At 62.8% G+C, this 26254-nt stretch overlaps 2 protein-coding genes across 2 annotated transcripts in view; both read left to right on the top strand.

Annotated features, from left to right (window-relative positions):
• PHF8 (PHD finger protein 8) overlaps nt 1-2683 on the top strand; it is a 29255-nt gene extending 26572 nt beyond the window's left edge. The window contains exon 21 of the mRNA XM_059872286.1: nt 2450-2683. Within this exon, the coding sequence (XP_059728269.1) occupies nt 2450-2585 (136 nt within the window). The 3' untranslated portion in view covers nt 2586-2683. The remainder of the gene's footprint in view (nt 1-2449) is intronic.
• Nucleotides 2684-3894: 1211 nt separating this feature from the next.
• HUWE1 (HECT, UBA and WWE domain containing E3 ubiquitin protein ligase 1) overlaps nt 3895-26254 on the top strand; it is a 75016-nt gene continuing 52656 nt past the window's right edge. Inside the window, 34 exon segments of the mRNA XM_059872430.1 lie at nt 3895-4040; nt 4802-4868; nt 5557-5629; nt 5840-5938; nt 7249-7455; nt 7533-7685; nt 7775-7837; nt 8361-8438; nt 8523-8570; nt 8780-8848; nt 8944-9043; nt 9151-9251; nt 9728-9878; nt 9952-10079; nt 10155-10295; nt 10396-10507; nt 10600-10719; nt 11013-11114; nt 11193-11273; nt 11381-11487; nt 11900-12077; nt 13251-13342; nt 13420-13631; nt 14067-14124; nt 14223-14399; nt 16129-16374; nt 17446-17579; nt 17795-17895; nt 18286-18492; nt 19807-20023; nt 21621-21743; nt 22346-22577; nt 24306-24535; nt 25941-26061. Of these exon segments, the coding sequence (XP_059728413.1) occupies nt 5585-5629; nt 5840-5938; nt 7249-7455; nt 7533-7685; nt 7775-7837; nt 8361-8438; nt 8523-8570; nt 8780-8848; nt 8944-9043; nt 9151-9251; nt 9728-9878; nt 9952-10079; nt 10155-10295; nt 10396-10507; nt 10600-10719; nt 11013-11114; nt 11193-11273; nt 11381-11487; nt 11900-12077; nt 13251-13342; nt 13420-13631; nt 14067-14124; nt 14223-14399; nt 16129-16374; nt 17446-17579; nt 17795-17895; nt 18286-18492; nt 19807-20023; nt 21621-21743; nt 22346-22577; nt 24306-24535; nt 25941-26061 (4233 nt within the window). The 5' untranslated portion in view covers nt 3895-4040; nt 4802-4868; nt 5557-5584.

Below are 26254 nucleotides of genomic sequence, written 5' to 3'. Positions count from 1 at the left end.
GAGCACTGGGAGGGGTGTTTTGGAGTTTTGGGGGGGTATTTAGGGAGTCCAGGGGGTGTTTGAGGGGAGTTCAGGGGGATTCGGGGGTGATTTTGGGGGTGGTTTGGGGGGGGGGGAATTTGGGGGTGCCAGACTGGCCCAGCAGGTGAACTGGGAGCAACTGGGAGTAACTGGGAGCACTCAGGGGGAACTGCAGGGGAGGGGTTTGGGGGGGATTTATGGGGTCCAGGGGGGGGTTGGAGAGGTAAGATCCTCTCGAACCCCTCTCTAGACCCACGGCACAACCCAAATACCCCATAAATTCCCCCATGAGCCCCCCCCCATAAATCCCCCCAAACCCCCCCATAAATCCCACTTTGACCCCCCTGACCTCCCCAAAACCCCCATAAATTCCCCTATGACCCCCCCTAAGCCTCCCCTGACCCCTCAAACCCCCCCCAAGCCCCCCCTAAATCCCCCCCTGACCCCCCAGGAGCACCGAAAGCTGCAGCGCAGGAAGGGCCCTGCCAAGCGCCGCCCCCCCTCGCCCCCCTCCCCAGAGGAGGAAGAGGAGGAGGAAGAAGAGGAGGAAGAGGAAGATGAGGAAGACGAAGACCCCGAAGCCGAGCCCGAGGGGGAGGCAGAGCCCGAGGCAGAGCTGGGAGGGGGCGAAGCTGAGGCCGAGCCCCCCCCGGAGCCCCCCCCGGAGCCGCCGGTACCCCCCCAGCCTGGCTGACCACGAGTACACGGCACGGCCGGGGGGGCCGGGACCCCCCCCCCGGGGCTCAGCCCGGCCGAGCCCCCACCCCCATGGCCCCGGGGGTGTTCCTGAGCCAGCGCCGGGGCCCCCCCGGAACGGCCCCCCCCAGCCATGGTGAGAGGTTTGGGGGGGTTTGGGGGATAGCTGGGGGGGGTTTGGGACATCTGAGGGGTATTGGGAGGGTTTGGGGATAGCTGGGGGGGTTTGGGGGGGTTTGGGGGGTTTGGGGGATAGCTGGGGGGGGTTTGGGACATCTGAGGGGTATTGGGAGGGTTTGGGGATAGCTGGGGGGTTTGGGGGGGGTTGGGGGGGTTTTGGGGATAGCTGGGGGGGGTTGGGGGGGTTTTGGGACATCTGAGGGGTATTTGGGGGGGGTTTGGAGATAGCTGGGGGGGTTGGGGGGTTTTGGGGGGGTTTTGGGACAACTGAGGGGTATTGGGGGGGTTGTGGGGGTTTTGGGGATAGCTGGGGGGGTTGGGAGGGTTTGGGGGGGTTTTGGGGATAGCTGGAGGGGGGTTTGGGGGGGTTTTGGGACATCTGAGGGGTATTTGGGGGGGTTTTGGGGATAGCTGGGGGGGTTGGGGGGTTTTGGGACATCTGAGGGGTATTGGGGGGGTTTGGGGGGGTTTTGGGACATCTTAGGGGTATTGGGAGGGTTTGGGGGGGTTTTGGGGATAGCTGGGGGGGGCTTGGTGGGGTTTTGGGACATCTGAGGGGTATTGAGGGGGTTTGGGGGATAGCTGGGGGGGTTTGGGGGGGTTTTGGGGGGGGTTTGGGGATAGCTGGGGGGGTTTGGGGGGGTTTTGGGACATCTGAGGGGTATTGGGGGGGTTTTGGGGATAGCTGGGGGGTTTGGGGGGGTTTTGGGGATAGCTGGGGGGGTTTGGGGGGTTTTGGGGGGGTTTTGGGACATCTGAGGGGTATTGGGGGGGTTTTGGGGATAGCTGGGGGGGTTTGGGGGGTTTTGGGGGGGTTTGGGACATCTGAGGGGTATGGGGGGGTTTGTGGGGGTTTTGGGGATAGCTTTGGGGGGCTTGGCCGGTTTTGGGGGGGTTTTGGGACATCTGAGGGGTATTGGGGGGGGTTTGGGGATAGCTGTGGGGTTTGGGGGGTTTTGGGGGGGTTTGTGGGGGTTTTGGGGATAGGTGGAGGGGGGTTTGGGGGGGTTTTGGGACATTTGAGGGGTTTTTAAGAGGGTCTGAGGAGATTTGGGGGGGGTTTGAGGATAACTGGGGGGGTTTGGGACATCTGAGGGGTTTTGAGGAGGGTCTGAGGAGATTGGGGATAGCTAGGGGGGTTTGGGGGTGCTGCAGGAGGAGCTGAGGGGTTTTGGGGAGGGTGTGAGGGGATTTTGGGGGTGTTCAGGGCGAGTTGAAGGTTTTGGGGGGGGTTGGGGTTGGTTTGAGGGGTTTTGGGAGGGGTTGGTTTGAGGGGTTTTGGTTTTTCTGGGTCTGGGGGGTTTTTAGGGCGTTCTGGGCTGACTTTGGGGGAGGTCTTGGTGCTTTAGGGGGATTTTGGGCAGGGTCTGAGGGGATTTGGGGGAGTTCAGGGGGTGCTGAGGGGTTTTGAAGGGGGTTTCAGGTGGTTCCAGCGGGTCTGGGGGATTCTGGGGTGGTTTCAGGGGTCTGGGGGGTTGTGGGCAGGGTTCAGGGGGTCTCGGGGTGCTCTGTCCCCCCAGTCCCGGTGACATTCCCGACCCCCTGCCCGCAGGGAAGCGCCCCCGGAAGGGTTTGGCCACAGCCAAGCAGCGCCTGGGCCGGATCCTCAAAATCCACCGCAACGGGAAACTGCTGCTCTAAGGGCGGGGCCGGCCACGCCCTGCCAGGCTCCGCCCACCACAGGCTGAACAATGAACTATGGGTGGGGCTGCTGCGGAAAAGGGGTGGGGCTTGAAGGAACCGCACCTGTCAGAACAATGTGCTCGCTATAAAGGCGTGGCTCAAATTAGGCCCCGCCCCTTCGGGTGTGGCCCCACCTGACCCCCCCTGAGGCCACGCCCATAATGTGGATTCTGATGAGAACACGCACCATCACAGCCTAAGCCACGCTCATTGGTAATGTAGGGTAAAATACGGGCATGGCTTTAATAATCCACTCCCACATAGATCCAGACCACGCCCACAAAAGGGTGGAGCTGAATACTGGCTCTGTCCCCCACAGGTCCCACCCTCCCATTGGCTGTGGATGGGCTGGGGGCGGGGCTTTCGCATTTCCCGCCTCTAGGAGCTCAGGCGATTGGACAAGTCCCGCCCCACAGCTGCGGGATGGGCGGAGCCCTTTTTGATTGGTCCCCGCTGGTTTTTTTTGCCCCTCCCCTAAGTGTCTTCAGGTTGATTGACGGGTCGGGGCCGCTTCCCATTGGTTGCCCCTGTTTTGTAGGCGTGTCCGGAGGCTGCGGCCCCGCCCCTTCCTTTTGTATTTGTAGAATAAAAAAGGAAAAAAAAAATTCGGAATTGGTTAAAAAATGCCCCGGGGAGGGTCACGTGACACCCTTTAGTTAGCGCGCCGCCGGTCAACTCTCGCGAGACTTCGCGAGTCCCTCAGACAGCGCTCTCCCGAGATCTTGTCCTCTGGTAGAGGAGGGCGATCCCCGGTCTCGCGATATTTGGAGCCGCACTCAGCCGGCGCTCTCGCGAGAGCCGCGCGCGCCGCCGCCGTTCCCGCCGCTGAGGCAGCGGCCGCGCTCCCCCGCCCGCCCTCCCCCACCCGCGGCGGGGCCGCTCTCCCGTTGCCGCTCTCGCTTTTCTCCCTCTTTCCGCGCGCCTCTCGCGAGGCTTCGGGGCCGCGCTGCCGCCAGCGCCTCGCGAGATCTCGCTCTCATCAGCGTGCCGGTGAGTGCCGGTGATTGAGGGGAACGGCGTGGGGCCCGCGGCCTGCGAGGGGAGCGGGGGGGGATTGAGCCGCTCTGTGGCGGGCAGGGCCTTCCCCCCCTTCACCGTCAGCTCCCCCCTCCTCCCGGTATGAGGTGGGATCCGTGAGGAACCGCCTCCCCTCCCCCATACCCCTCACGAAAACTCGCGAGGCTTCGCTATACTCCCGCCCCACCGCTAGGCGCGCTCTCGCGAGACTTGGCCGCCGCGCCTCTCGCGTTCCCATTGGCTTCCGGCGGCGTTGGCTCGCCCCCCGCTCTCGCCGCGGCACCGCCTCCTCCCGTCCCGCCTGCCGCTCTCGCGGGACTTGCGGCAGCTCTCGCGGGATCTCGGGCCGCGGCCGGGGCTCAGTGTAAGATGGCGGCGGCGGCAGCGGCGGGACGGGCCCGGGCCGGGCTCTGACCCCCCCCTGCTCTCCCCGCTCGCTCAAGGTACCGGGGCCGGCGGGGCGGGGGGCTCGGCCCGGTGCCCCTGCGGGGCCCGCGGCGTGGGAAGATTGGCGCCCGGCTCCGTCATGAGGGGCCCGCCCCCCCCTCCCACCGCCCCCCCCACTCCCCGGCGGCCTCCCGTGATTTGGGGGCTCCTTCCCTTCTCTCACGGCCCCCCTTCTCCCGGCCCCCGCGGCCTCCCCCTATAGGGGTTCTCCTTGCGGGGACTCGGGCGCTATTCCCCGAGATTTTGGGTGTTTGGCCGCTCCCCCACCTCAATTTAGCTTTCTCACGTCTTTAGGCTTCCCCCGTGTTTTAGGGGTACTTTCTGTGGTTCTCTTTATTTAGGAATCCCAGCTTCATTTCCACTGCCCCGCAGTCCCCTCCCATCACTCAGGATCCCCCTGTTCGCTTTCCCGACATTTGGGGGACCCCTTTAGAGGGCCCCCCTTCCCCATCCTCTAGGCCATGCTTCCTGCAGCTCCCCGGGATTTAGGACCCCCCCTCCATCAGATCCTTTAGGATTTGGGGGGGGGTCTCCTCATTGCCTCCTCAGCACTTTTTTCTCTATTCGTATTTTTTTCACATTTACAGCGATTTTGGGCTGTCACTTCCCACCCTTAAGCTGCCTCACGCTGCGGTTTGGGGGATCCCTTTTTGGGATCAGCCCCCCCCCTCCCTCCCCCCCCATCATTCAGCCGCTCACACGGGACCCCCCCTAAACCCCCCAGTATTTCACACCCCCCTCCCCAATTCCCCCCCAGCAGCTCCCGGCTCCCTCCCCCTCGCAGCGACCGGGCCGGGCTGAGGATGGACTGGGAGTGATCCCCGGTAAGGGCTCCCCCCGTTGGAACCGGGGGGGGGGGCGGCGCGAATGAATTCTGGGGGGGGGGTCTCGCATCGGGAAGGTTTTTTTGGGGGGAAAACGGGCTGGGAGCTTCAGGCTTATTTTTGACGCCTTGCCCCGGGGGGGGACACCCAAAAACGGCCCCCCCAAAGTGATGCGTCACTGTCACCGAACCGGCCGGGCCGGCGGGGGCGGGGGGGGGCACCGGGGGGTGGAGGAGCCCCGGCACGCGGCAGCCTCAGCCCCTAATTACCACCCGTAATTATAGCCCTTAATTATAGCCCCTCGTCATCCCCCCGCGGGGTTAATTGGCGTGGGGGGGCAGTGCGGTTTTTGGGGGGGGCTCCCGGCGACCCCCCCGGGCACGGCGGGGTTTTGCACATTCATTGTTCAGCCGGTGCCGCGACGTCATCCGGCCGCGGCCGCCGCGGCGCCTGTCGGGACAGCGAGGCCCTGTCGGGACAGCGGGGCTCTGTCGGGACACGGGACACCGGGGGGCGGCGGGGTTTGGCCCGTGGGGGGGGATCACGTCCCGGGGCTCTGTCGGGACACGGGGCCTCTGTCGGGACAGCTGGGCCCTGTCGAGACAGGCGTGGGGCGGAGTTTGACCCGCTGGGGGGGTGGCCCAGGTGTGACACCCCCCCCCCCCCCCCCCCCAACGTGTGGCCGCAGGCGGAGCACGAGGACCGGAACCCCCAAAATGAAAGTGGATCGGACGAAACTGAAGAAAACTCCCACGGAGGCGGTGAGGGCTCGGGGACACTCGGGGAGGGCTCGGGGACACTCGTGGGTGGGGTTGGGGACACTCAGGGAGTGTTGGGAGGACAGCAAAGAGCAGGACTTAGAGATGTTTAGGGGTGGGGACATTGGGAAGGGAATTGGGAGGGGTTTAGGGACATCAGGGGGTCTTGGGGACACTATGAGGGGACATCGCTGAGTTCTCTGTGTCCCCCAGCCCGCCGACTGCCGGGCCCTCATCGAGAAGCTGAAGGGCTGCAGTGATGAGCAGCTGGTGACAGAACTGCAGCAGATCAAGACATGGAACATTGGGAAGGTGGGAGGGGGCCCCAAAACCTGGGGGGTCCCCAGACACATGGGAGTTTCCCAAAGGATTGTCCACAGTTTGTCAGGGTGGTGCTGAGCTTGTCCCCAAACTGGGCACTGCCACAGGGGGGTGTCGCCCTGGAGCACCCCCAGATTGCAGGGAGCACCCCCAGAATGGGGGAAGGCACCCCAGAGTGGTCCTGAAATGAGGGGGGGTCCCTGGTTTCAGCTGAGCCCCCTGAGCCCTCAGCCCTTGGGTGGGGTTCTGGAGTTCTCTGGAGGTTTAGAAATGGGGGTGGGAGGTGGGGGTTTCTGCATTTCCTGCAGCCCACCCTAATGTTGGGGTCCCCCCACTTTTTATCTACTCTTCCCCAAATTGAGGGGGCTCACCAGTGTCCTCACAGCCCCCCCGGGAGTGCCTTCATCTCCCATGGCCTCAGGGGAGGAGGGGCTGTGATCCCATGTGGAGCCCCAAAACTTGGGAGAGGGTCTGCAGTGTCACACAGCTCCTCTGGCATGGCAGGTGGCACCCCAAAGTTCCCCAGGACACTGAGGGGGGGGGGGCTGCTTGTCTTTATTTCCCCCCACCCTGGAGCTGTTTGGATGTGAATTTTTTTTCACAGACTCCTAAAAGTTCGAGGAATAATCCCAATATGTCTAAAAACAGTGGGGGGAGTAGCCTGTAGACCCCAAAACAGTGGGGGTACCTCAGTTTTCCCCTAAACACCTGGGGAGGACCCAAATTCTCTGCCAGCCTCCAAAATTCCGTTTTCTTGTTCTGCCTTGGGGAGGGGGCTCAGCTCTTACCTGGGCAGGTTGGACTGGGATATTGGGGTTCCTCCTTGGTGTTCTGGGGGTTCCCCCTGGGATATGGGGGTTCGGAGGGGCTGGGCTGGGTGGGGGGGTCCAGACTGGGCTCACTGCGTTTGGGTTGGGGTCCAGGCTGTGCCTCTGGCCCCACATCTCCCCCCAAACCCCGCCCCCCCCAGTTTGAGTTGTACCCCTGGGTGGGTGTGGGGGGTTGTGTTGGGGTCCCAGGCTGTGCCCCCAGCCCCACATCCTTCCCTAACTCCCTCAGTGCAAGCTGTACCACTGGGTGGACGTGGGGGTCTCGGTGGGGTTCAGGTCATACCTGGGGGTCTGTGTTGAGGTCCAGGCTGTGCCCCCAGCCCCACATCCCGCCCCTAACTTCCCGCCCAGTGTGAGCTGTACCGCTGGGTGGATGTGGGGGTCTCGGTGGGGTTCAGGCCATACCTGGGGATCTGGGTTGGGGTCCAGGCTGTGCCCCCAGCCCCACATCTCCCCCCAACCCCCCCTCAGTGCGAGCTGTACCACTGGGTGGACCTGCTGGACCGCTTCGACGCGCTGCTGGCCGAGGCGGGCCGGCCGGTGGAGGCCATGAGCTGGATGCTGGCCTGCGACCGGCCCGAGCGCCAGCCCCTCAAGGCCCTGCTGCTGGCCCTGCTCAACTTCACGGCCCTGCTCATCGAGTACAGCTTCTCCCGCCACCTCTACAGCTCTATCGAGGTGGGCACGCCCCCAGACCCGCCCTCTGAGTGTCCCCAGGTGTGTGACACGCTGACGCACCTGTCCTGTCCCCGCAGCACCTGACCACGCTGCTGGCCTCCTCGGACATGCACGTGGTGCTGGCCGTGCTCAACCTGCTCTACGTGTTCAGCAAACGCTCCAACTACATCACCCGCCTGGGCTCTGAGCGCCGCGGGCCCCTGCTGGCCCGCCTGCAGCACCTGGCTGAGGTGGGCGGGGCTGTGGGGGGATTTTGGGGGCTTTGGGTGGGTTTGGGGGCTCAGCAGGGCAGGGCTGAGCTGGGCTGGTCTCCCTGCAGAGCTGGGGTGGAAAGGAGAATGGATTTGGGCTGGCTGAGTGCTGCCGGGACCTGCACATGATGGTGAGTGGCACCTGCAGGTCACCTGTGCTCGTGTGGGTCACATCATTCTGTCCTGGGGGTCCCCAGAGCTCACCTGTGTCACCTTGTCCTGTTCTTGAACTTACCTGTGTTGCCTTGCTCTGGGGGTCCCCAGAACTCACCTGTGTCACCTTGTTCTGTGCTGGGGGTTCCCAGAACTCACCTGTGCCTGTGTCACGTTCTGCGTTGTCCCATCTTGGTGTAACCCATTCCCAATGTCACTTTGTGTGCCTTTGTCACATCCTGAGGTCCCTTGATGCCATCCTGAGGTCCCCAGCGCTGTCTGGTGTCCCCTCAGGGTGTCCCCAGCACCGTCCTGTCCCTCTGTGTCACCTCCTGCAGTCCCCAACACTCTCCTGTGTCCCCAGTGCCACTTTGTTACCCCTGTGACATCCCGGGGTCCCCTCACCCTTTTCCCCGTGTCCCAGTGTCCCCCAGCCTGGACCTGGCACCCCAGGGCAGGGGACCTTGCTGTCCCCATCTCACCCTCGTGTGTCCCCCCCAGAAATACCCCCCCAGTGCCACCACCCTGCACTTCGAGTTCTACGCTGAGCCGGGCGTTGAGGTGAAGGTGGACAAGAGGGTGAGTGACGCTGGGGACATTTGGGGACACGAGGAGGCCCCCAAAACACTGGGGCCACCCCTTGACCTCCTGTGCCTCCCCTAGGCCACCAGCACCACCCTGCACTACATCCACATCGAACAGCTGGACAAGGTGAGCGTGGGGGGCACCTTGATTTGAAGGTGGGGGGCTCTGCTTGGGCCCCCCACACCTGCACTGCCCTTTTGTTCGTCTGCTCCCCTCTTTTGTTCTCTGCTCCTCAGTTTTGTCTCCTGCACCCCAGTTTTGTCACTTTATACCCCAATTTTGTCCCCTGCCCCCCCAGTCCTGTTTCTGCCCCTCCCAATTTCTCTTTCCCGCAGATCTCAGAGAGCCCCTCGGAGATCATGGAGTCCCTGACCAAGATGTACAGCATCCCCAAGGACAAGCAGGTGCGTGGGGTGACATCAAGGGGACCCCCACGGATTGGGGGGGTGACCCCCAGACCCTCCCTGACCCCCCCCAAATCCTCTGTCCCCCCCCTCAGATGCTGCTGTTCACCCACATCCGCCTGGCCCACGGCTTCTCCAACCACAAGAAGCGGCTGCAGGCGGTGCAGGCGCGGCTCCACGCCATCTCCATCCTGGGTGGGCTCTCATTAGGGCTTGTTTTAATTGGGGAGTGGGTTTGGGGGGGGGTCAGGGGATGCTTTTGGGGGGTCCTGGGGCAGTTTGGGTGACCCCCCTCTCCGCAGTGTACTCCAACGCGCTGCAGGAGTCGGCCAACAGCATCCTGTACAACGGGCTGATCGAGGAGCTGGTGGATGTGCTGCAGATCACCGACAAGCAGCTGATGGTGAGACCCAGGGCCGAGCCCTGTCCCCTCACCTGTCCCCTCGTGTGTCCCCTTACCTGTCTTTTTTTGTGTCCTGTCATTGACATTGTGCTGCACACGCTGTTTATTAAGGATGTGAGTGTGACTCACCTGTCCTGCAGCTGTCACTTCACCTATTCTGCATGTGTCACCTCACTTGTTGTGCATCTGTCCCCTAACCTTTCTGTACCTGTGCTATACCTGTACTGCTCTTATCATTTCACGTGTTTTGCACCCGTACCTTCGGCTGTGCCTTCATTTGCTGCGTCGTTTGTGCCCTCGTATATCCCCTCACGCATGTTGTGCTGTTCAGCAAGATCACAAGTGTCCCTTATCTGTGCCTTCAATTGTCACATCACCTGTCCTCTTGTGTATTCCCTCGCTGATGTCACGCTGCTCGCCAAAGACACGAATGTCCCTCCCCTGTCCCTCACGTGTCCCTCGCCTGTCCCTGCCAGGACATCAAGGCGGCCTCCCTGCGGACGCTGACGTCCATCGTGCACCTGGAGCGGACGCCGAAGCTCAGCAGCATCATCGACTGCACCGGCACCGCCTCCTACCACGGCTTCCTGCCCGTGCTGGTGCGCAACTGCATCCAGGCCATGATCGGTGCGTGCCGGGGGGGCTGGGGGGGGGTCACCTGGGGGTGTGACCTGCCCTAACCACACCTGTGCACCCCCAGACCCTTCCATGGAGCCCTACCCCCACCAGTTTGCCACGGCGCTCTTCTCCTTCCTGTACCACCTGGCCAGCTACGACGCAGGCGGCGAGGCGCTGGTCTCGTGCGGCATGATGGAGGCGCTGCTCAAGGTGAGCTCTTCTCACCTGTGGGTGGTTCTCAGGTGCCTCGGGGACTGCCTCACCTGCTGTCTGTCCCCTTGCCAGGTGATCAAGTTCCTGGGGGACGAGCAGGACCAGATCACGTTCGTCACGCGGGCGGTGCGGGTGGTGGATCTCATCACCAACCTGGACATGGCCGCCTTCCAGTCGCACAGCGGGTTGTCCATCTTCATCTACCGCCTCGAGGTGCTGCCCCCCTACCCTTGACCTGCCTTTGGGGTGTGCCCTGGGAATGTTTTGGGGTCCCCTGGGGTGGTTTGGGGTGCTGAGGCTCTGTCCCCCCCAGCACGAGGTGGACCTGTGCCGCCGCGAGTGTCCCTTTGTCATCAAGCCCAAAGTGCAGCGCCCGCCCGCTGCCACCCTGCCCGAGGGCGAGGACATGGAGACGGACATGGAAGGTGAGCAGAGGCAGCATCCCCCCTGTGGTGTCACCTGTTCCCCCTCCTGTGGTGCCACCTGTTTCCCCTGCAATGTCACCGTCCCCCTGCAGTGACCGACGTGGCCATGGAGAGCAGCCCCGGCCCCTCAGCCGAAGCCCGGCCGGACCCGGTGCCACCAGCCCCAACCGCCGTGCCCAGCACCAGCGCTGCCACCCCCTCCCCACGCGGCGGTAGGTGACCCCTGGGGCTAGGGACACCAATGGACCCCAATTTGTTCCCTATGTGGGAACCCCAGTAAAATGTGGGTAAATGAAAAGTGTGTGGGCTCCCAACAATTCCATCCCTACCTGGACACCCCGATTGCTCCTACGTGGATGCCGTAATTCCTTCCCCATATGGACACCCCAGTTCCCCCTACATGGACACCCCAATTGCACCAAATTCTTTTCCACATCTGTCTCTCTCCTTGGGGACACCCCAATTTCCTCATGTGCCCCCCAATCCTCTCCCGGTGTCCCCCCAGGAGTGCAGTGCATCCCCCAGCGCGCCGCTTTGCTCAAATCCATGCTGAACTTCCTCAAAAAAGCCATCCAAGACCCCGCCTTCTCCGACGGCATCCGGCACGGTGGGTGGTCCCCGATGTCCCCAAACCCCCTGAGGGGGTGGCAGGGATGGTGGCACTGACCACGCGTTGTCCCTGCAGTGATGGACGGCTCGCTGCCCACCTCGCTGAAGCACATCATCAGCAACGCCGAGTACTACGGCCCCTCGCTGTTCCTGCTGGGTGAGCCACGCCCCGGCCCCACCTGGGCAGCGCGGGGCGGGCACGGAGCGGGGACCCCGCCAGGTGCTCTACCTGCCCTCAGTGCCCCCCTCTCTCCTCCGCCGCAGCGACCGAGGTGGTGACGGTCTTCGTGTTCCAGGAGCCCTCGCTGCTGTCCTCGCTGCAGGACAACGGCCTCACCGACGTCATGCTGCACGCTCTGCTCATCAAGGACGTGAGTGGGGCTTACCTGTCACCTGTCCTACACCTGACACCTGTCCCCTTGTGTGTCCTTTCAGCTGTTTTCACATCTGTTCCATTTCCTGCTCTGCTCCTGTCTTGTGTTCCTCTACCTGCTGCTCACCTGTCCAGTGTGTGCCCCAGCTTTGCCCCCCACTTGCCCAATGTTTGTCCCAGCTGTGCCCCTCACCTGCCTGTGCAGCACTCGCCCAATGTCTGTGCCAGCTGTGCCCCTCACCTGCCCAGTGCCTGCCCCACCATGTGTCCGTCCCTTGCCCCAGCTCTGTCCTATGTCTGCCTCACACCTGCCCCACACCAGGTGTGCCCCCAACCCCTCACTTGCCCTGTGTGTGCCGCACACCTGCCCCAGGTGTGCCATAACGCCTCACCTGCCCTCACCTGCGCAGGTGCCGGCGACGCGGGAGGTGCTGGGCTCTCTGCCCAACGTGTTCAGCGCGCTGTGCCTGAACGCGCGGGGGCTGCAGAGCTTCGTGCAGTGCCAGCCCTTCGAGCGCCTCTTCAAGGTGCTGCTGTCCCCCGACTACCTGCCCGCCATGCGCCGCCGCCGCAGCTCCGACCCCCTGGGTGAGCGGGGGATGCTGGGGACACTAGGGACATTAGGGGGACTAGGGACATTAGGGGGACTGGGGACACTAGGGACACACAAGGTGCTGCTGTCCCCCGACTACCTGCCCGCCATGCGCCGCCGCCGCAGCTCCGACCCCCTGGGTGAGCAGGGGATGCTGGGGACATGAGGGACATGAGGGGGACTGGGGACATTAGGGGGACTGGGGACACTAGGGACATTAAGAGGACTGGGGACACTAGGGACATTAGGGGGACTGGGGACACTAGGGACACACAAGGTGCTGCTGTCCCCCGACTACCTGCCCGCCATGCGCCGCCGCCGCAGCTCCGACCCCCTGGGTGAGCAGGGGATGCTGGGGACACTAGGGACATGAGGGATACTGGGGACACTAGGGACATGAGAGGGACTGGGTACACTAGGGACGCACAAGGTGCTGCTGTCCCCCGACTACCTGCCCGCCATGCGCCGCCGCCGCAGCTCCGACCCCATGGGTGAGCAGGGGATGGTGGGGACATTAGGGACATGAGGGGGACTGGGGACACTAGGGACATTAAGGGGACTGGGGACACTAGGGACATTAGGGGGACTGGGGACACTAGGGACATGAGGGGGAGTGGGGACACTAGGGACATGAGGGGGACTGGGGACACTAGGGACATTAGGGGGACTGGGGACACTAGGGACATGAGGGGGACTGGGGACACTAGGGACGTTAGGGGTACTGGGGACACTAGGGATGCACAAGGTGCTGTTGTCCCCCAACTACCTGTCCACCATGCGGCGCTGCCACAGCTCTGACCCCCTGGGTGAGCAAGGGACATTGGGGGGACTGGGGACATTAGGGGCACTGGGAGGACTCGGGATTATGGGGGGACACTGGAGGTACTGGGGATACTGGGGAGACTGAGGAGACTGGGGGTATCGGGGACACCAGGGACACTGGGGATAGTGGGGACACTGGAGACTCCACCAGCCTTTTAACACAACGTTTAAATAATTCTAATGTTAAAATAATTCCCTCATTTTTGGAGGTGTTCATGTTTATTTTAGGGACCATCCCCTGTGTATATAACTCCCAGAACCATCTTTGTCTCCCCAAAACCTGCTCTCTCCCCCCCCAAACCTGCTCTGCCCCCCCAAAACACTTTCTGTCCCCACCTCCCCACCAGGTGACACAGCGTCCAACCTGGGCAGCGCCGTGGACGAGCTGATGCGACACCAGCCCACGCTCAAGACCGACGCCACCACCGCCATCATCAAGGTGACAACCTGGGGACCCTTGTGGGGGTTCAGGGCCCCCCAGAATCTGTCTCCCCCTAAATGCCAGCCCTTCCACAGCTGCTGGAGGAGATCTGCAGCCTGGGCCGGGACCCCAAGTACATCTGCCAGAAGCCGTCGATGCAGAAGGCGGACGGGACGGCGGCCGCGCCGCCCCCACGCTCGCCCCACGCCGCCGAGGAGGCCTCGAGCGAGGATGAGGAGGAGGAGGAAGTGCAAGCCATGCAGAGCTTCGGGGCTGCCCAGCAGAGCGAGGCAGAGCCCAGCCAGACGTGAGCAGGATAGGGCAGGCAGGGAGGGTCTGGGGTGTCCCCGGGTCACCGTGGTGTCCCCAGGTCACTTTGGTGTCCCTGGGGATCTGGGCTCAGTGCTGGTTTATGGATGGTCTGGGGTGGAGAGGATCCTGAGGGAGCTGGGGAAGGGTCTGGGGCAGCTGGGGAAGGGTCTGGGGGATCCTGGGGGAGCTGGGGATGTGGTTCAGCCTGGAGGAAAGGGATGGGGGTAAAATTTAGGCTGGAAATCAAAAAACACTCCCCAGAAAGGGTCTGGCAGAGGAGTGTTTAAGCCAAGCTGGGGTGTGGCACTTGGTGACAAGGTGGTGACGAGGTCATGGAGTGGTCTCAGAGGTCTCTCAGAGTCTCATTAACTCTGATTCTTTGTCCTGGGGAGGGGTCACACCTCCCTCACCGCCCCTTCTGTGCTTGCAGCGTGGTGGGCACGGAGGAACGCATCCCCATCCCCCTCATGGACTACATCCTCAACGTGGTGAGGCCCAGCACTGTCCCTGGGGAGGGGTCCCTACTTGTCCTGATCCATCCCCCCTCGAGAGGGTTTAGAGCCCTCCTGACCCCCTTTTGTCCCAGATGAAGTTCGTGGAGTCCATCCTGAGCAACAACACCACGGACGATCACTGCCAGGAGTTCGTGGCCCAGCGGGGGCTGCGGCCACTTGTCACCATCCTGGGGCTGCCCAACCTGCCCGTGGACTTCCCCACCTCTGCAGCCTGCCAGGCCGTGGCTGGGGTCTGCAAATCCATCCTGGTACGGCTGGGGGGCTGCAAATCCATCCTGGGAGTCTGAAAATCCATCCTGGGGGGCTGCAAATCCATCCTGGGAGTCTGAAAATCCATCCTGGGGGGCTGCAAATCCATCCTGGGAGTCTGAAAATCCATCCTGGGGGGCTGCAAATCCATCCTGGGAGTCTGAAAATCCACCCTGGGGGGCTGCAAATCCATCCTGGGGGGCTGCAAATCCATCCTGGGGGGCTGCAAATCCATCCTGGTATGGCTGGGAGGCTAAATCCATCCTGGGGGGCTGTAAAATCTATCCTGGTATAGCTGGGGGGCTGCAAATCTATCCTGGGGGTCTCAGGGGTCTGTAAATCTGTCGTGGGGGTCTGCAGATCCATCCTGGTACAACCTTGGGAAGCTGCAAATCCATTCTGGAATGGACCCTGATGATGCTCTCTCTGTCCTCTGTGTCCCCAGTCACTGTCCCACGAGCCCAAGGTGCTCTGGGAGGGTTCAGTGACCCCCAGGAGGGTTCAATGACCCCCCCATGTCCCCTGTCTGTGTCCCCAGACTCTCTCCCACGAGCCCAAGGTGCTGCAGGAGGGTTCAGTGACCCCTCAGTGACCCCAGTGTCCCCTGTCTGTGTCCCCAGACTCTCTCCCACGAGCCCAAGGGTGCCCCAGGAGGGTTCAGTGACCCCCAGGAGGGTTCAGTGACCCCTCAGTGACCCCCTTGTCCCCGTCTGTGTCACCAGACTCTCTCCCACGAGCCCAAGGTGCCCCAGGAGGGTTCAGTGACCCCCAGGAAGGTTCAGTGACCCCTCAGTGACCCCAGTGTCCCCTGTCTGTGTCCCCTGACTCTCTCCCACGAGCCCAAGGTGCCCCAGGAGGGTTCAGTGACCCCTCAGTGACCCCCGTGTCCCCTGTCTGTGTCCCCAGACTCTCTCCCACGAGCCCAAGGTGCCCCAGGAGGGTTCAGTGACCCCTCAGTGACCCCAGTGTCCCCTGTCTGTGTCCCCAGACTCTCTCCCACGAGCCCAAGGTGCTGCAGGAGGGTTCAGTGACCCCTCAGTGACCCCAATGTCCCCTGTCTGTGTCCCCAGACTCTCTCCCACGAGCCCAAGGTGCTGCAGGAGGGTTCAGTGACCCCTCAGTGACCCCCGTGTCCCCTGTCTGTGTCACCAGACTCTCTCCCACGAGCCCAAGGGTGCCCCAGGAGGATTCAGTGACCCCTCAGTGACCCCCGTGTCCCCTGTCTGTGTCCCCAGACTCTCTCCCATGAGCCCAAGGTGCCCCAGGAGGGTTCAGTGACCCCTCAGTGACCCCAGTGTCCCCTGTCTGTGTCCCCAGACTCTCTCCCACGAGCCCAAGGTGCCCCAGGAGAGTTCAGTGACCCCTCAGTGACCCCCGTGTCCCCTGTCTGTGTCCCCAGACTCTCTCCCACGAGCCCAAGGTGCCCCAGGAGGGTTCAGTGACCCCTCAGTGACCCCAGTGTCCCCTGTCTGTGTCCCCAGACTCTCTCCCACGAGCCCAAGGTGCTGCAGGAGGGTTCAGTGACCCCTCAGTGACCCCAGTGTCCCCTGTCTGTGTCCCCAGACTCTCTCCCACGAGCCCAAGGGTGCCCCAGGAGGGTTCAGTGACCCCTCAGTGACCTCTGTGTCCCCTATCTGTGTCCCCAGACTCTCTCCCACGAGCCCAAGGTGCTGCAGGAGGGTTCAGTGACCCCTCAGTGACCCCAGTGTCCCCTGTCTGTGTCCCCAGACTCTCTCCCACGAGCCCAAGGTGCTGCAGGAGGGGCTGGTGCAGCTGGAGGCCGTGCTGTCGGCGCTGGAGCCGCTGCACCGGCCCATCGAGGCCCCGGGGGGCTCGGTGCTGCTGCGGGAGCTGGCCGGGGCCGGGGCCGTGCCCGATGCCACCCTGTCAGCTCAGGCCACCCCCCTGCTGCACGCCCTGACCGCCGCCCACGCCTTCATCATGATGTTTGTGCACACCTGCAGGGTGGGACAGGTAACTGGGGAGGGGCTTGGGGGGGTTGGAGTGGGGTTTGGGGGGGTTGGAGTGGGGTTTGGGGGGTTTGAGTGGGATTTGGGGGGGTTTGAGTGGGGTTTGGGGGGGTTTGAGTGGGATTTGGGGGGGTTTGAGTGGGGTTTGGGGGGAGTTGAGTGGGGTTTGGGGGAGTTTGAGTGGGGTTTGGGGGGGTTTGAGTGGGGTTTGGGAGGGGTTGAGTGGTGTTTGGGGGGTTTGAGTGGGGTTTGGGTGGGGTTGAGTGGGGGTTGGGGTTTGAGTGGGGTTTGGGGGTGTTTGAGTGGGGTTTGGGTGGGTTTGAGTGGGATTTGGGGGGGTTTGAGTGGGGTTTGGGGGGTTGGAGTGGGATTTAGGGGGGTTGAGTGGGGTTTGGGGGGGTTTGAGTGGGGTTTGGGGGGGGTTGAGGGGGATTTGGAGGGGTTTGAGTGGGATTTAGGGGGGTTGAGTGGGATTTGGGGGGGTTGAGTGGGGTTTGGGGGGAGTTGAGTGGGGTTTGGGGGGTTGGAGTGGGATTTGGTGGGGTTTGGGGGGGTTTGAGTGGGGTTTGGGGGGGGTTGAGTGGGATTTGGGGGGGTTTGAGTGGGATTTGGGGGGGTTTGAGTGGGATTTGAGTGGGATTTGGGGGGGTTTGAGTGGGGTTTGGGGGGGGGTTGAGTGGGGTTTGGGGGGGGTTGAGTGGGATTTGGGGGGAGTTGAGTGGGATTTGGGGGGGTTGGAGTGGGGTTTGAGTGGGGTTTGGGGGGGTTTGAGTGAGTTTGGGGGGGTTTGAATGGGGTTTGGAGGGGTTGGGGTTGGAATGGGGTTTAGAAGGTTTTAAAACAGGCTTGGGAGGGATTTGGTGGGGCTGGAATGGGGCTTAGAGGCTTTGAATGGGGTTTGGGGAGGTTTAAATGGGATTTGGGTGGGTTTGAGGCTTAGAGAGTTTTAAAGGAGCTGCAAAAGTAGTTTGGGAGTGACTTTGGGGGTTTGAAAGTGGTCTGGAGGGGTTTGAAAGGGCTTTGGGGGAGGGTTTTGGGGTCTGAGGGGGTTTTGGGGGTCCTGCTGTCCCCCCAGAGCGAGATCAGGGCCATCTCAGTGAACCAGTGGGGATCCCAGCTGGGACTGAGCGTGCTGGGCAAGCTGAGCCAGCTCTACTGCTCCCTGGTGTGGGAGAGCACCGTGCTGCTGTCCCTCTGCACCCCCAACAGGTACTGGGGACACTGGGAGGGACTGGTGAGGGTGTGTGGGGCACTGGGAGGGCACTGGTGAAGGATTTAGGGACACTGGGCTGCTCCAGCTGTGCTGCTCCCAGTGTCTGTAGCCCCCTACCAGGTTACTGGGGGGCTCTGGGAGGCACTGGGGGGGGGGCTCTGTGGTGCCCAGGAGGTGCCCCCAGCCCTGTAACCCCCCTTTGCCCCCCCAGCCTCCCCCCAGGCTGTGAATTTGGCCAGGCTGACATGCAGAAACTCGTGCCCAAGGAGGAGAAAACAGCCCCCAGCCCTCCCCAGGGTGGCCGTAGGGCAGGTGGGGCTGGGGGGCATTTATGGGGGGGGGGTTGGGGGGGATTTATGTGGATTTTGGGAGGATTTATGGGGGTTTCATGGGAATTTTGGGGGTATTTTGGAGGGTTTGGGGTGATTTACGGGGGTCTGGGGGGATTTATGGGGGTTTTGGGGAGGCTTTATTGGGGGTTGGAGGAGCTTTGGGGGGATTTCTGTGAGTTTTCGGGGGGTCTTGGAAAGGTTTATGGGGGGGGTCTGTGGGAGAGATTGATTTTGGTGGGGTCTCGATAGGAAATGTTGGGTTTGAGGGGGGTCTCTGTGGGAAGGGTCAGTTTTGGGGGGGGGGTCTCTGTAGGAAATGCCAGGTTTTTGGGGGGGGTCTCAGTGGGTCTCTCACCCCCTTCCCCCACAGAGGGTGAGGCGGAGGGCCCGGGCCCTGCGGGGGGGGTGGGCAGTGACCCCCCCCCAGCCCAGGGGCTGCTGGAGGGGATGGGGCTGGAGGGGGAGCCCCTGGCCCCCATGGAGACGGACGAGCCCAGCACCAGCGACCCCAAAGCCAAGGCCAAGATCACCCCAGCCATGGCTGCCCGCATCAAACAGATCAAACCCCTGCTCTCCGGTGAGGGGGGCTCCAAAAACGGGGTGGGGGGATCCAAAAATGGGGTGGGGGGCTCCAAAAATGGAATGGGGGGCTCAGAACCAGGGTAGGGAGCTGCAGGAATGGGTCAGGGGGCTCCAGAAATAGCCTGGGAGATGCCAAAGCTGTGTTAGGGGGCTTCTAAAACAGTTTGGGGGGTCCCAGGGTTCTCACCCATGTCCCCCCACAGGTCTCACCCCGTGTTCTTGTGTCCCCCATCCCCAGGGGTCTCGCCCTGTCCCTTGTGTCCCCACAGTCTCGTCACAGCTGGGCTGGGCGCTGGGCGAGCTTGTCCCCTGTCTGTCCCCCATGTCCCTCTGTCCTCACCTGGGGTCTCACTGTCCCCGTGTCCCTGCAGCCTCATTGTGGCTGGACTGGGCGCTGGCCGAGCTTGTCCCCTGTATCTTGCTGTCCCCCATGTCCCCTATGTCCCTCCCCAAGGGTCTTCCTGTCCCTGTGTCCCCGCAGCCTCGTCACAGCTGGGCTGGGTGCTGGGCAAGCTTGTCCCTCTGTCCCCCATGTCCCTCTGTCCTCACCTGAGGTCTCACTGTCCCCGTGTCCTTGCAGCCTTGTCGCGGCTGGGCCGGGCACTGGCTGAGCTTGTCCCCTGTGTCCTTCTGTCCCCCATGTCCCTCTGTCCTCACCTGAGGTCTCACTGTCCCTGTGTCCCCGCAGCCTCATTGCGGCTGGGCTGGGCACTGGCCGAGCTTGTCCCTCTGTCTGTCCCCTATGTCCCTCTGTCCCCACCTGGGGTCTCCCTGTCCCCGTGTCCCTGCAGCCTCGTCACGGCTGGGTCGGGCATTGGCCGAGCTTGTCCCTCTGTCTGTCCCCCATGTCCCTCTGTCCCCACCTGGGGTCTCACTGTCCCCGTGTCCCTGCAGCCTCGTCGCGGCTGGGCCGGGCGCTGGCCGAGCTTGTCCCTCTGTCTGTCCCCTATGTCCCTCTGTCCCCACCTGGGGTCTCACTGTCCCCATGTCCCCGCAGCCTTGTCGCGGCTGGGCCGGGCACTGGCTGAGTTTGTCCCCTGTCTGTCCCCCATGTCCCTCTGTCCCCACCTGAGGTCTCACTGTCCCCGTGTCCCTGCAGCCTTGTCGCGGCTGGGCCGGGCACTGGCTGAGCTTGTCCCCTGTGTCCTTCTGTCCCCCATGTCCCTCTGTCCCCACCTGGGGTCTCACTGTCCCCATGTCCCCGCAGCCTTGTCGCGGCTGGGCCGGGCACTGGCTGAGTTTGTCCCCTGTCTGTCCCCCATGTCCCTCTGTCCCCACCTGGGGTCTCACTGTCCCCGTGTCCCCGCAGCCTCGTCGCGGCTGGGCCGGGCGCTGGCCGAGCTCTTCGGGCTGCTGGTCAAGCTGTGCGTGGGCTCCCCGGTGCGGCAGCGCCGCAGCCACCACGCGGCCGCCGCTGCCCCCGCGCCCACCGCGGCCGCCCGCGCCACGGCCTCGGCGCTGACCCGCCTGCTGACCAAGGGGCTGAGCTGGCAACCGCCACCGTACACCCCCACGCCACGGTTCCGGTCAGTGACCATGGGGACAGCAGGGACAGTGGGATGGGAACGGGAACTGGGATGGGATGGGAACTGAAATGGGATGGGGATGGGGATGGGCACGGCCTCGGCGCTGACCCGCCTGCTGACCAAGGGGCTGAGCTGGCAACCACCACCGTACACCCCCACGCCACGGTTCCGGTCAGTGACCATGGGGACAGCAGGGACAGTGGGATGGGAACGGGAACTGGGATGGGATGGGAACTGAAATGGGATGGGGATGGGGATGGGCACGGCCTCGGCGCTGACCCGCCTGCTGACCAAGGGGCTGAGCTGGCAACCACCACCGTACACCCCAACACCGCGGTTCTGGTCAGTGACCACGGGGACAGCAGGGACAGTGGGATGGGAACAGGAACTGGGATGGGATGGGATGGGAACTGGAATGGGATGGGGATGGGCACGGGCATGGCCTTGGCACTGACCCGCCTGCTGACCAAGGGGCTGAGCTGGCAACCACCACCGTACACCCCAACACCGCGGTTCTAGTCAGTGACCATGGGGACAACGGGGACAGTGGGATGGGAACGGGAACTGGGATGGGATGGGATGGGAACTGGAATGGGATGGGATGGGATGGGCATGGCCTCGGCGCTGACCCACTTGCTGACCAAGGGGCTGAGCTGGCAACCGCCACCGTACACCCCCACGCCACGGTTCCGGTCAGTGACCATGGGGACAGCAGGGACAGTGGGATGGGAACGGGAGCTGGGATGGGATGGGATGGGAACTGGGATGGGATGGGATGGGAACTGGGATGGGATGGGATGGGATGGGATGGGATGGGATGGGATGGGATGGGCACGGCCTCGGCGCTGACCTGCCTGCTGACCAAGGGGCTGAGCTGGCAACTGCCACCGTACACCCCCACGCCACGGTTCTGGTCAGTGACCATGGGGACAGCAGGGACAGTGGGATGGGAACGGGAACTGGGATGGGATGGGATGGGAACTGGAATGGGATGGGGATGGGCACGGGCATGGCCTCAGCGCTGACCCACCTGCTGACCAAGGGGCTGAGCTGGCAACCGCCACCATACAGCCCCACATCGATGGGAATGGAATGGGAACAGGAATAGGAATGGGAATAAGAATGAGATGAGATAGGGTTGGGGATGGGAATTGGGAATGGGAATGCGGATGGGAATTTGAACCGGAGTGGGAATAGAGGTGTGCATGGGAATAGGAACAGATTTGTAAATGGGAGAGGAAATGGGAATAGGGATGGAATGGGAATGAGAATGAGGAAGGACTGAAAATAGGGCAGGGGTGAGGTTGGAACAGGAGGGGCTGGGAATGGGAATGGGGCAGACTGCGGGAGAGGAGCGAAGTTGGGAATGGGGTGGGCTTGGAAAAAGGAGAGGCTGGGGAGAGGGGTGGGGCTGGGGTGACAGGGTTGGACAAGGGATAGGGACAGGGCTGAGTCTGCCACCTCCAGGGGCCAGAGCTTGGGCAGTGCCTGTGCATGGTGCCACGGTCACTGCCCGGTGCTGTGGGCAGTACCTGTGGCCGGTGCTGTGGGCAGTGCCCGGTGCCATGCCCAGCACTGACCCTCCCCGTGCCCCCAGGCTGACGTTCTTCATCTGCTCGGTGGGGTTCACGTCGCCCATGCTGTTCGACGAGCGCAAGTTCCCCTATCACCTCATGCTGCAGAAATTCCTCTGCTCCGGCGGCCACAACGCCCTCTTCGAGTGAGCTGGACACTGCCCGGACAGTGGGCACTGATCACACACTGCCCGGACACTGCCTGGACACTGGACACTGACCACACACTGCCTGGACACTGGACACTGACCACACACTGCCCGGACACTGGACACTGACCACACACTGCCTGGACACTGCCTGGACACTGAACACCGACCACACACTGACCACTGGCTGTGGACACTGACTGGACACTGACCACAGACACTGACTCTGGACACTGGACACTGATCATGGACACTGACTGGACACTGACTAATACTCTTGGACACTGGACACTGACCACGGACACAGACCAGTGCCCGTGGACACTGACACTGATCCTGGCATCCCCCCTGGGACCCTGCCCCTGCCCCTGGACACTGACCCCTCCAACTCCCTTCCCTGTGGGTGGGGGGATGCTCCCAACACCCCAAATCCCTTTTCCCTCCCAGCACCTTTAACTGGTCTCTCCTATGACCTTTGGGACCCTCCCATGACCTTGGGGGCCCTCCCAACACCCCAAATTCCCCCCTGACCCTTTAACTAGTCACTCCTGTGACCTTGGGGTCCCTCCCAACACCACAAATCCCTTTTTTCCCCCCAGGACCTTTAACTGGGCACTGTCCATGGGGGGCAAGGTGCCGGTGGGGGAAGGTCTGGAGCACCCCGACCTGCCAGACGGCACCGGCGAGTTCCTGGATGCGTGGCTGATGCTGGTGGAGAAGATGGTGAACCCCAGCACGGTGCTGGAGTCCCCCCACGCTCTGCCTGCCAAGGCCCCCCCACATGGACACCCCCCCTTCAGCGCCCTGCGCTTCCTGGTGGTCACCCAGAAGGTGAGCAGGGGGAAAAATGGGGTTTGGAGAGGGAAAAATGGGGTTTGGGGAGGGAAAAATGGGGTTTGGGGAGGGAAAAAATGGGGCTTGGTGGGTGAAAAATGGGGTTTGAGGAGGGAAAATGGGGTTTGGGGAGGGAAAAATGGGGTTTGGGGAGGGAAAAATGGGGTTTGGGGAGGAGGAAATAGGGTTTGGGGGAGAAAAATGGGGTTTGGGGAGGAAAAATGGGGTTTGGGGAGGAGGAAATAGGGTTTGGGGGAGAAAAATGGGGTTTGCTCATTTGCCCCCCCTACCAAAACTCCTGTCCCCACCGTGTCCCCATCATGTCCCCACCCTCTCCCCGCTGTCACCACCGTGTGCTGAACTTCTCCTTGCCATGTCCCCACCTTTTCCCATGGTGTCCCCACCTTCTCCCTGCTGTGTCCCCACTGTGTCCCCACCATCTCACCATATCCCCACCGTGTCCCCACCGTGTTCCCACCATATCCCTGCCATGTCCCCACCTTCTCTCCGCCATGTCCCCGCCTTGTCCCCGCTGTGTCCCCACTACGTCCCCACTGCTTCCCTACCGTGTTTCACCGTATCTCTGCCATGTCCCCACTTCTCCCCGCTGTGTCCCCACCGTGTCCCTGCCACGTCCGCACCGTGTCCCTGCCATGTCCCCACCGTGCACCCTGTCCCCACCATGTCTCCCCATATCCCCACCATGTCCCCACCTTCTCCCTGCCACGTCCCCACCATATCCCCACCATGTCTCCCCATATCCCCACCATGTCCCCACCTTCTCCCTGCCACGTCCCCACCATATCCCGCCATGTCCCCACCGTGTCCCTGCCGCGTCCCTACCGTGCACCATGTCCCCGCCATGTCTCCCCATATCCCCACCATGTCCCCACCGTGTCCCTGCCACGTCCCCACCGTGTCCCTGCCATGTCCCCACTGTGCACCATGTCCCCACCATGTCTCCCCATATCCCCACCACGTCCCCACCTTCTCCCTGCCACGTCCCCACCGTATCCCTGCCATCTCCCCACTTCTCCCCACTGTGTCCCCACCTTCTCCCTGCCACGTCCCCACCGTGCACCATGTCCCCACCACGTCCCCACCATATCTGCACCATGTCCCCACCATGTCCCTGCCACGTCCCCACCGTGCACCATGTCCCCACCATGTCTCCCCATATCCCCACCACCTCCCCACCTTCTCCCTGCCATGTCCCCACCATATCCCTGCCATGTCCCCACTTCTCCCCACTGTGTCCCCACCGTGTCCCTGCCACGTCCCGACTGTGCACCATGTCCCCACCGTGTCCCTGCCATGTCCCCACTGTGCACCATGTCCCCACCATGTCTCCCCATATCCCCACCGTGTCCCCACCATATCTGCACCATGTCCCCACCATGTCCCTGCCACGTCCCCACCGTGCACCATGTCCCCACCATGTCTCCCCATATCCTCACCACGTCCCCACCTTCTCCCTGCCACGTCCCCACCGTGTCTCTGCCACGTCCCCACCATGCACCATGTCCCCACCATATTCCCACCATGTCCCCACTGTGTCTCTGCCACGTCCCCACCGTGCACCATGTCCCCACCATGTCCCCACCATGTCCCCACCATATCCCCACCATGTCCCCACCATGTCCCTGCCATGTCCCCACCTTCTCCCTGCCACGTCCCCACCGTGTCCCTGCCACGTCCCCACCGTGTCCCCCGCGGTGTCCCCAGGCTGCCTTCGCCTGCATCAAGCAGCTGTGGCAGCGGCGGCCGCTGAAGGTGTACGGGGGCCGCATGGCCGAGTCCATGCTGGCCATCCTGTGCCACATCCTGCGGGCCGAGCCGCTGCTGCGCGAGCGCCTGGGCCGCGAGCGAGAGGGGCCCGCGCCCGACGAGCCCGGGGGCGACGAGGGGGGCGCCCGCAGGGAGCCCCACGTCAACCAGCAGCAGCTGCAGCAGGTGTGGGGATGGAAAAATGGGGGGTGGGAGGGGAAAAATGGGGAGTGGGAGGGGGAAATGGGGAGTGGGAGGGGGAAAAATGGGGATGGGAGGGGAAAAAATGGGGGTGGGATGGAGAAATGGGGGTGGGAGGGGGAAAAATGGGGGTGGGATGGAGAAATGGGAGTGGCATGGGGAAAAAATGGTAGGATGGAGAAATGGGAGTGGCATGGGGAAAAAATGGGGGGTGGGAGGGGAAGAAATGGGGGTGGGAGGGGAAAAAATGGGAGTGGGAGGGGAAGAAATGGTGGGATGGAGAAATGGGGGTGGGAGGGGAAAAAATGGGGGGTGGGTGGGGAAAAATGGGGGTGGGAAGGAAAAAATGGGGGTGGGATGGAGAAATGGGGGTGGGAGGGGGAAAAATGGGGGTGGGATGGAGAAATGGTGGGATGGAGAAATGGGGGTGGGATGGGAAAAAATGGGGGTGGGATGGAGAAATGGGAGTGGGAGGGGAAAAAATGGGGGTGGGATGGAGAAATGGGGGTGGGTGGGGAAAAATGGGGGGTGGGAGGGGAAAAAGGGGGGTGGGATGGAGAAATGGGAGTGGCATGGGGAAAAAATGGGGGGTGGGATGGGAGAAATGGGGGGGTGGGAGGGGAAAAATGGGGGTGGGATGGAGAAATGGGAGTGGGAGGGGAAAAAATGGGGGTGGGAGGGGAAAAATGGGGGTGGGATGGGAAAAAATGGGGGTGGGATGGGGAAAAAATGGGGGTGGGAGGGGGAAAATCGGGGTGGGAGGGGAAAAAATGGGGGTGGGATGGAGAAATGGGGGTGGGAGGGAAAAATGGGGGGTGGGATGGAGAAATGGGGGTGGGATGGAGAAGAAATGGGGGTGGGAGGGGAAAAAATGGGGGTGGGATGGGGAAGAAATGGGGATGGGATGGGAAAGAATGGTGGGATGGAGAAATGGGGATGGGAGGGGAAAAATGGGGGTGGGATGGAAAAATGGGGGGTGGGATGGAGAAATGGGGGTGGGATGGAGAAATGGGGTGGGAGGGGAAAAATGAGGGTGGGAGGGGGAAAATGGGGGTGGAATGGAGAAATGGGTGGGAGGGGAAGAAATGGGGGTGGGATGGGAAGAAATGGGGATGGGATGGGAAAGAATGGTGGGATGGAGAAATGGGGATGGGAGGGGAAAAATGGTGGGATGGAGAAATGGGGGTGGGAGGGGAAAAATGGGGGTGGGAGGGGAAAAAATGGGAGTGGGAGGGGAAGAAATGGTGGGATGGAGAAATGGGGGTGGGAGGGAAAAAAATGGGAGTGGGAGGGGAAAAATATGGGGTGTGGAAAGTCCCCCCAAATCTTCTTCAAACCCCTCCCTGTGCCCCCAAATCCCCCCCAAACCCTTCCCTGTGCCCCCCTGACCCCTCTGTGTGTGGGTTTCTCCCGGGAGCACGCCATGGAGGCCCTGCTCAACACCAACACCATGGAGCAGGCCACGGAGTACCTGCTCACCCACCCACCCCCGCTCATGGGGGGCTCAGCACGGGTCAGTGGGGCTGGGGGGGCACCACGGGGTGGCCTGGGGCAGAGGAAGGGGAAATGGGGAAGTTTGGGGGGTGCAGGGAGGGGTTTGGGGGGTACTGCAGCGAGCAAAGGGAAATGGGGAGCATTGGGGGGCACAAGGAGGAGTTTGGGGGCTCAGCACAGGTCAGCTGGGGGGTGCTGAGGAGTTAAATGGG

Source organism: Haemorhous mexicanus, chromosome 35 (assembly GCF_027477595.1).
Source record: "Haemorhous mexicanus isolate bHaeMex1 chromosome 35, bHaeMex1.pri, whole genome shotgun sequence".
Classification (NCBI taxonomy): Eukaryota; Metazoa; Chordata; class Aves; order Passeriformes; family Fringillidae; genus Haemorhous; species Haemorhous mexicanus.
Note: the sequence above shows the minus strand (reverse complement) of the source record. Positions and strands in the feature narration are given on the sequence as shown.